Below are 9,589 nucleotides of genomic sequence, written 5' to 3'. Positions count from 1 at the left end.
CTGCCTAAGAATTAGAGAAAGAGCTGGGTGCTGTGGTGGCGCACGCCTGTGATCCTAGCTACTCCGGAGGCCGAGGCAAGTAAGATCTCTTGAGCCTAGGAGTCTGGTGACCAGGGGGAACAAAAAGGAGCTAGGGAAATAATCTATCCCCAGGTTACTGGGGCCCACTGGGGCTGCTTGCCCTTGAGGCTTTCTTGTACGGGCCAGGAAACCTGGGCCCACAACCTACAAGAATAAGGGCTTGGATGGCCCAGGAGGGGCCTGACTGGGACAAGACAAGGAAAGCGCCTTTAGAGTACTCGGAACAGAAAACTGTGGGAAGAGCAGTGCCACCAGCCCCTCCCCACCTAGCTCCCACGTCAACACAGCCAACAACTCCACTCCACAGAGTTTATTGGGTCTGTAACTGGACGAAGTCACACTGTACAAAGTGAAGCTCACACTATCCCAAAGCAGAGTGGGACTGGGGGCTGGGGTCCGTTACTGGCCTTCGGGGGAGCTCCGAGTGAGGGGCAGCCAACCCTCCCACTCCAGAGGTGTGGCCACAAGGGTGGGAAGGAAAAGGAACCCACCTGGCTTTGGTCACAGAACTCAGAGCCTGGCACTAGACCAGGACAGACAGGTGGCTGGGAGGGCAGGAACCTCAGCCACCCTGCCCAGGGAGCCTGGGGAGCCCAGGTACTGCTCCACCAGTCCCACTTGCAATGTGCTTGGCCCAGACCTAGACTCGGGGGCTGGTGCAAAGGGAAGGCAGCAAAGCAGGAGGGAGGAGACACTGACATGTGGTAGAGGGGAGGGAGTGGCACCTGGACCTGTGGAGGAGGGTGGGTGGGGACGTGGGCTAGCAGCCTCGTGGCAGCTAGCAGCGAGTTTCATAAATGCCGCTTCGGCCAATGTATCGCACCCATTTGATGACATCGTGGTCGCTGTAGTTCAGCTTCGGTTCAAACACCTTCAAGTAGCGCACCTTGAGGCCAGAGGGTGCAAATGGCACCTGGGCAAGGACAGCTCGTTAGAAATGTGGCCTTCCTCTTACAGCCGCTCTCCTCTGGAAAGTCCCATTGCCCTGCCCTACTTCATCTCCACTACAGGTGTTTGAATGGCTGCGGCCCTGAAAGCAGCTCGGGGGTGAGGGACCTCTAAGAGGTGACTGGAGAAGAAAGCCCTGCCTACGACACCTTGAATCAGTTCCTTTCACAGCAGGAGACAGCAACCGAAGAGTTGCTTTAGAATATACTTATCCTGCTCAATATTATGGACTCAAAAATAAGGCGGAGAAAATGATGACTACCATTTGTAAAACAAAGTCAGCCCATTGTTCTGTCTGCAAGTAAACTTTGTGTCTCACCTGACATTTAAACAATCTAAGTTTTTCAAAAGAACTGTGTTAGAACAAGCCAAGAGAAGTAAAAGATTTTCCTCACTCTGAATAGTAATTTCTGCGAAGAGGCTTGAAGGGGAAGGATGGATTTATGAATTAAAGCCACTTCTTTCTAGGCCTCAAGTTTCCTCACCTCTAAGATGTTTATCAAAATGATCTCTAAGATTTTCCAGCATACCCCGGCATGACTCTAGGTCCCTCCTCTGCCATACCTCAAAGTTCATGGAAATTGGGGGTCGAGCCCATTTCTTCTTGTCGTTGGTAGGCAGAAGCTCAATCTCTGCGCTGATCTGCGATTCCTTCATACCTGCCATGCGCTTGATCCTGGGAACACAGGGACAGTGGGCAGCCTGTTGTAGTGTGGAGGAGTTTCAAGGGCAGTTGCCCATTTTAAGCAAAGAGAGAACCCAGGAGGTGCCAGGACAAGGAGAGGTGGTCAGGGCCCTGAAAACCACTTGCTAGGGAGCCTTGGGTCTACTCCTTTAGGACAGGATGCAGTTTCTGCTTAGACACTGGGGCACACTGTCTTCTGCTGTCTGCCTCACAGATATATTACAGGGGCAAGTAGGGAAACGCTGAAGCATCTTAAAAAACAAGCACATGCATGAACCCCAATGCAGGCGTGTATGTACATACTCACACAGAGGTATAAGGGCTGACAGTACAAGCCGAGGCTCCTAGAACAGCAAACAGGCACACTCCCCCTACCCCTCATGCAGAAGATCAAAGATGAAACAAGAAGGTGCACTGCCATCTCGAGCCCTGCTGTGGCCTAATGAAGGAAAGACTCACTTCCATACGATGGCGTTCTCGCTGGCCTTGTACTTGGCCTTCCCCTTCATGCAGATCACCTGCACCCCACTTGTGTTCAGGGGGGTTGGGATCCTCACCTAGAAGTGACACACCTGTCAGGGAGCTCTGTCAAGCTGTGATATCAGCTGCCTTTATGCCTAGGGACAAGTTCTTCCTCCTCCCAGAGCCCCTTGTCCTCACCTCAATCTTCTGAGCCAGCAGTGAGGGTTTAAAGTTGGACTTGATGACCACCTTGACCTCCAGTTTGGTGCGTCCCACTTCTCGCACTAGCGGGATGACCCGGAAAGGAAGGATGATGTCCTTGGTTGTGCGATACCTAAGGGATGGGAAGCAAGGTCACCAAAGAGCCTGATGTACTTCCTCTCCTCAATCTCTGCCAGCAGCACTCGCTGCCTCCTCCCACCCCAGTGGCACCTCATAAGCTCAAACTCTCCATCTGGCGGGATGAAGCTGATGCTGCGTTCAGAGTCAAACTTGCTGAGTCGTACACACTGGTGGAAGGTGCAGTCATCAATGGCAATTGATTGCTTCCCGCTATAGGCAGGGGCAGAGGAGGAGGTTTTATTGGTATAGGAGACTGACAGGTGACAGGCTGGCAGACCACTCCACCCCAGGCTAGCACCAGAGACTATGAAAAGCTGCTAGAATGCAGCTTTCTGACATAGAGGTCTGCCCCAGAGTTTGGGATGAGAGGGAAGCTTGCAAGCTCATTCTCTCCAGAGAGCCCTGCTGTTCGGGACTGGGGTGTTTCAGGCACACAGGACAGAGGCTGTCAGTATGTACAGAAGAGACCTTGGTCCTAGGGACCAAACAAAGGGGCTTGCTCTCTGAGGACAATTCTCTCATCTCTCTTAGCACTAATGTCAAGAGCAAATAGCCAGGCTTACCACTGGGAACAGAGAGTTTACAATTATGGTGGGAATGAAGTTCTGAAGAAACTTGGGTTCACTAGACCCCACTGAGCCCGCAGGACACCCCTTCCCGCCAGCTCCCTGCCTCAGGTACCTCTTGCTTGTTTCATCAGCTGTGCCTTTGCCCTGTTTTTCAATGACGATCTTGTCATTCATCCCAAATTTGCATTCAGGCATCCCACTCAGGTAGCTCTTCATCACCACCCGGCCCGACACATGGGCGCTCAGCACCTGCCCTGGTGATGAACAGACAAATGGGGAGCAGCAGAGTCAGGCAGGCAGGCCCAGGATCCTGCCCTGGCCTCCTCCTGCTTTATCATGAAAGGGACCTCACCTTGTGGGGACATGAGCAGGTTCACACTCTCCAGCACGTCCAGGAAGAGCTCATTCCGGCGATACTTGATACCCTCTCGCCGCCAGCCGATTTGCCCCGTCACCTGGCTGGTGATCTGTGACTGCTCTTCTTTTGTCTATATGGGGGCAGAGACAAACAGCAATAGCCTCACTCCTCTCTCCCTTCCCTCCTCCTGTCCCTATCCCCATTCCACCCTCATTCCCCTCCCTTCTAGTCCACACCTGTAATCCATTTTCCCCTGTGAGCCCCAAAGGGCAGGGCCTGGATAAAGCAAAGCAAAGCCGCATGGGTGGAAGCCAAGGGAACAGCTTACCTGATGCTGGGGGCCGCAGGGCCAACGAGGTGCCCACATGAAGCAGCCAGGGAGGCAGAAAAGGAGGAGAAAACTATGAGGCTTGGATCCTAGGAGAGGGCCCAAGCTCTCTCCCCACAAGGAACACCAGGCCTCAGGAGCAGGCCTCCTCCCCAACCCCTCAGTGCAGAAGGAAACTGCTGGAGCTGTATTCCTGGTAACAGAGATGCTGAATTGGCTGCTCCTGCAGCGGGAGGACCACACAGGGCAAACTAAGCCTGCAATCACAGCAGGAGGCTCAGGCCAGCACTTCCTGTCATGGGAGGGCTCACGAGTCAGCTCAGACAAGGCTCAGGGGCCAGCGGAGATGAAGGGAGATTGGACTCCACCCTGACTATGGTTTGCACAATTCAAGTACCTGACTCTTGATGCCCTGCTGGGTGATGAAGGTTTTCAGCGCGCCTGTCTCGGAATTCTGTGGGTAACCAAAGTCTAGAATCTCTGCAAAAAGAAGGGAACCATCAGCCCCCGGTCAAAGCTTCATTCCAGTCCCTGCTCGGGCCTGCATGTCTGGCTGGCGCAGCTTCCAAAGACCCTGTGGCATCATCTCAACAAAGTCTTCTAGCTCTGTAGCATTTATTCTGATTTGCGCTTTATAAGAAAACAATTTAAACGTTTTATTTTTTTCAACTAGAGAAATCAAAGCCAGGCACAGTGGCTCATGCCTGTAATCCCGACACTTTGGGAGGCCAAAGGGGAAGAATCACTTGAGACTAGGAGTTCAAGAGCAACCTGGGCAACACAGTGAGACCCAGCTCTGCAAAAAATAGTCACAATGAGCCAAGCACGGTGGCATGTGCCCATGGTCCCCTCTACTCAGGAGGCTGAGGCTTCAGTGAGCTGCGACTGCACCACTGCACTCAGCATATGTGACAAGAGAAGACCCTGTCTCAAAAAAAAAAGAGACATCAACAGAAGAGTCGCATGGCCAGCGGGAGGCAAGTCAAGAAGCTTCGAGCCGTTTTCTCCAGAAAATAGACATTCGGAAGAGGGAAGGACTCACCTGCCCTTCCATCACACTCTACAGAGAAACAGAGGTAACAGCGCACCTAAAGGGGCCTGTCATAGCTCACTCTCCCCCAGGCTCTGAAGCAGCTGCCGAGATGGGAAACCGGGAGGACAGCCAGTGAACCAAGGTCCAAGCCACAGAGGAAAGAGGATGAATATGGGAGGCTCAGCCACCAAACCTGAGTCAGGTTCCAAGCCCCCCGAAACACCAAACACCTGCTGGCCTATTTCTGTGTTCTACTTCAGAGCAGCCTTCAGGTCTAGATGTGAATTGGCCTTCTAAGAGGCATAGAGATCCTAGCCCAAGAGACCAGATACTCAGAAAGTTCAGAGTCCACCAGAGCCTCAGACCTGCACCCAGCTTCAGGCCCGGCCCAGCCTGTGTCTTCCCCACCCTGGCCCACCGCCCTGCCAGCCCAGCAGCCTCACCGTCCAGCAGCTCATATATGAGCACAAAATTGTTCTTGATGTTTTCCTCGCTGATCTTGCCAAAGTAGGCAGCCATCACATCACACATCTTATAGAGGAATTCGAAGACCATGGCAGCGTTGACATTCTGCTTGGTGACTGCTGCCAGCCAGATGTTGGACCGCTTGACGTGGAAGAAGCTGGTGCGTGCAATATTGGTAACGGGGCTGCGCACCTGCTGCCGGGCATGGATAACATTGACCCGAAAGGCATCCACTGCGTTCCTCCTGAGGGAAAAGGGCGCATGGGGCCTGCTCAGCACCCAGGCCAACCTCACCCAACAAGGACCAACCACAGCTGCTAACAGCCCCACCCTCCTTACTGCAGAAGTCTGACACACACGCTCTAAAGAAAACCAGTGCCTAAACCACTAGGGTGGTTCCCTTCTCATGACTGCCCGTGGAGGCATGGGGAGCGGGCCGGAGCGGGGCTGGTGTCTGCAGCCCCCGAGAAATAGGGAAGTCAGGTATCAAGGCCGACGTAACCTTAATAACGTGAAGTTCATCAGGTTTAGAGACAGGCAGTCCTGACTCCCAGGGCTGGCCCAGTTTCCCAGCTTTCTCTAGCTTCCCCGTAAGCTCCCAGGCCCAGGACAGGAGGAGACACTTCTTCTCCAGTCCTCCCGCTAGTGTCCCAGCAGTGGGGAAGGCCAGCTCCTCCAGAAGTTAGACAAAGCCAGCATGACTTCAGAAGTCACGAAGGAGGGAGAGGTACCAAGGGGCTGTGGAACTGTGCAACCCATTCTTGCCAGGATCCAACTCCAGAGCAAGTTCAGGGAATGGAAAAGGATGCAGGAAAACAATGATGGGGGCAGGGCCCCCCCACCTGTACCTGGGCAGCAGCTTGAGAGGCCGCTTACCTATTGCTACGGCAGCCAATGAGATGGGATGAGAGAAATGACGCCAGCAAGAAGAGGAGAGTGACAGCAACGAGAGAGAGGGTTAGACACACAACACACCGGGAGGGAGCACACACTGTGAGGCAGAGGCAGACGGGACAGGCAAGGCGGCGCATGATCAGCCTTGGCTTGCCCAGTCCATCCAAGGCAGGAGGGGCTGGGGTGGGGTGTAGCCAGCCAGGTTCAGCCAGGCCAGGCCTTGCCATAGCTGCAGCTCTAGCCCATGGCACTCCACCAGCCAACAGACAAACAGCCTCAAAGGCCAGGCCAGCCCAACACCCAGGGAGTCAAGTGAGAGGCACAGCAACAGGCCCATTCTGTGACTTTATCTCCAGCTCTCTGGGGAAGAACAACAGGCAGCAGGAACCAGAGGAGCCTCATCTCCTTAGTGCCTCGAAGGCTAGCTAGGTCCCCTCAGTCGGAAAGAACGAGGGTGTCCAGGGGGCACAGAATGAGAAGGCAGGCTGTGGCTGTGAGAAGGTCTAAGGGGCCCAGCATATGGAGCCGTCCAGGGATGGCAGCATGGCCGTCTGATAGGCCAGGGACGGCAGCATGGCCGTCTGATAGGCCAGGGACGGCAGCATGGCCTCCCTGCCCTCCCTCCATGACCCGGAGAGTGCCTCACGCTTCCTCCCAGCATCTCCCCCAGGAATGGCCCAGAGGAACTGAAGACAGCTGAGTCAGCAGCATGACTCCTCCTGAGAAAGGAAGCCTGAGAGGATTCGGCAGCCTGGAGAGGCTTTCAATAGAATCCAGTGAAGGCGCTTGACATGAGAAGGGCTTCTGAGAGCAAGGCTTAGATGGATTAGGACCTCCAGCCTGGCCACTAACTCCACCCACTGGAGGCACTTCTCCCTCCTCCTCAAGGAAGGAATTAAGTAGCCTGGGCAAAAGCACTCATCTTCAGCACCCAGAGCACCCAGGCCTAAAGAAACGGGATGCAGGAAGGGCAGGAGTTCCTCAGGCTGTGGGACCTTGCCATTCCACAGGTCCCACCTTGTGGCCTGCAGGCTGCCTGCCAGGCCAATACCACCAGACCTAATGGGAGCCAGGCTAACTAGCTGGGCTTCCAGGATGCAGCCAGGAGTCGGAGTGGCCCAAGTCAAGCCTCTGGTGGGAACAGACCTAATCCTGCATGCTGGGGCTGGAGGGGGGGCGAAGGGGGGCACAGCTGGCTGGGCCAGGGGACTCACCCGATGTCATCTCGGTAGACTCGGGAGATGAGCACCTCCCCCTTGTGATTATAGATGAATAAGCCTCCAATCATGGCGGCAGATCAGTCTCCGAGGCCCATCGCTCTGAGAACAGACCTAGGATAGGCAGGGGCGGGTAAAAGGCCTCAGAACCCCTGCCAACATCCCCTGTGGAGCTGTGCAGGTCACTGGAGCCTTTTTCCTGACTCAACCCTCTAGCAAGTGACCCTGCAGCCCTCCCAGACAGGCCCCTCCCCTCAGCCAGGCTCCAGTTCCTGTTTATTCCACACTGGATGGGAGAAAGAAAAGGAGAGAGGTTAGGCCCAGGACTCTAAGGCCATTTTGACCCTCCCTTTCCTGGGGCTGAGCATCAGTAACCCCCGCCCCCTCTCCTGAGCACTGAGCTCAGAAATGATCCTTTTCGGCCACCTCCTGTGCAGTCTCAGGCTCCAGCCCGTGAGTCACTAAGGCCTGCCTGCCTGCCGCTGCAGGAATGGCAATAGGAATTACGACAGCTGGTTCAGGCCTGGAGCCCCCAGGCCTAACCTTTAGAGCATCCAGTCGCTCGGGTAGGGCTCCACTACCCTTCAGAGAAGGTCGCAGGGCCTGAACCTCCGGCACTCACATTCCAGGAAAGGGTGTGAGGAGGAGAAGAGAAGGGAGCCCTTAGGCCCTACTGTCGACCCGCGAGTGTGGCTTAACCTCTTCTTCCTGGCAGTGGAATAAGCAGGCGAAGGGCAAAGGAGGAAGGTCCAGTGCTGGCAGACTACACTTCCATCACCCAAGCTACTATCACAGTTACCTCTGACCACCGCTCCCCTTTCAAAAAGCTCTGGAATGCAATAAAAATGAGGACTGCGGTGGGGGTGGGGGTGGTGCAAGCTCATAAAATTAAGAAATCCTTCCATCCGAAATCGTGATCCAGGCCCATCTAGTAACTCACTGCTGGCCTGGGTACCTCTAAGCAAGAGCCAGGGATGTCAGAATGCCTGAATTATCCAAATTATTTGGGTCAAATTAATTTAAATTGTTTGAGAAAAGGCGCTAGTTTGGTTTCAGATTTCCTGGATTAGCCCTGGTATTAATTTCACAGGAAGTACTTTAGCAGACTTTTCCAAACTGGAAAATAAGGCCTTTTCCTGTGGCTGTCAAGGTCTTCCAGAGGGGTGAGCGCTCTCTCAAGGTGGTAGACTCATCCCATGCCTCAGTTCCAAACAGCCTAGGAAAGGAGATGCAAAATGGAGGTAGAGCCTGGGGCAAGGAACCAAGTCCACAGGTACCGGGTGGTAGGTAGCGCAGGGCACCGGAGAGCCGGAGGTGGGGCCTTGGGCAGAAATGGAACATTTAGTTAAGGGGAAAGACCTGCAGCGACAGCCAGGCAGAGTCCCCAGGTGAGCTCACAGCAGCAAACTGGGCTGGTGGGGTGCACCTAAAGGTAAGAGTTCCCTATATGGAAAAGGTCAAGGCTTTAAGAAGGAAAAGCCGGCAGGGGGAGATTGACAGTGGTGAACAAGCTGGGGCTGACAGAACCTGTCTGGGATTCCGCTGCAGAGTAATGAGGGGGTCGTGGGCTTTTCGCCTTGGGGAGGGCATCGTGGGAAAAAATGGTGCCACGGGGTGCGGGGGCTGTCACAGGTCTAAGGAAGAGCCAAGGGGTGTCACTGAACTCAGAGGAGGGGGCGCTGCATGGTGTGAGACTTGTCACGGTGCAAGGCGGCGGCACAAGGGGGTGTCACTGTCCTACGAGACGGGAAAATTGTCCTTGCGCGGAGGGCCAGGGGGCTGGCAGGATCCTAGGGAGGGGGCGCTGCGCAGTGTTCCTGCTCTGGGAGGATTCCAGGCGGTCTCCCTCATGGGAGTCGCCAGGCGGGTCAGGTGGAGGGCGCCGCTCCCCGCCAGCCCTGCAACCGCGCCCTGGGCGCCCCCGCCCCACCGTCCGCTCGCTCCCGGGTCTGAAGGCTGAAGCCACTCCCGGGTGTGGGCAGCTTTTCTCCCAGCTCAGTGCAGGGCAGGCAAAGCTGGGCGGCGGGACAGACGACCCGCGGCGTTCTCCCCCAACCCATAAGGCCAGATGCCCGGCTCACCTGGTGTCCGCGGCCCTATGCTCTGCCGGCCTGGCCACTCTCGGAATCCCAAGATGTCCGCCCGCCCCCTGCTCGTCTGCCCGCTGCCTGGGCTTTCACCGCAGTGCCGCGGCCCCGCCCCGGAGC

The 9,589-nt window shown here is 55.5% G+C and overlaps 1 protein-coding gene across 1 annotated transcript; it reads right to left on the bottom strand.

Annotated features, from left to right (window-relative positions):
- Nucleotides 1–376: 376 nt before the first annotated feature.
- On the bottom strand, nt 377–9,568 carry AP2M1 (adaptor related protein complex 2 subunit mu 1). Its single transcript, XM_002758117.6, has 11 exons — nt 9,464–9,568; nt 7,380–7,496; nt 5,250–5,515; nt 4,171–4,253; nt 3,440–3,575; nt 3,200–3,341; nt 2,609–2,728; nt 2,375–2,510; nt 2,174–2,271; nt 1,594–1,705; nt 377–994 (listed from the first exon to the last, which is right to left on the bottom strand). Exons 2-11 carry the CDS (start codon nt 7,451–7,453, stop codon nt 860–862), a joined length of 1,302 nt encoding a protein of 433 aa, XP_002758163.1. The 5' UTR covers nt 7,454–7,496; nt 9,464–9,568; the 3' UTR covers nt 377–859.
- Nucleotides 9,569–9,589: the final 21 nt, after the last annotated feature.

This window comes from Callithrix jacchus, chromosome 15 (assembly GCF_049354715.1).
Source record: "Callithrix jacchus isolate 240 chromosome 15, calJac240_pri, whole genome shotgun sequence".
In the NCBI taxonomy this organism is placed as follows: Eukaryota; Metazoa; Chordata; class Mammalia; order Primates; family Cebidae; genus Callithrix; species Callithrix jacchus.
Note: the sequence above shows the minus strand (reverse complement) of the source record. Positions and strands in the feature narration are given on the sequence as shown.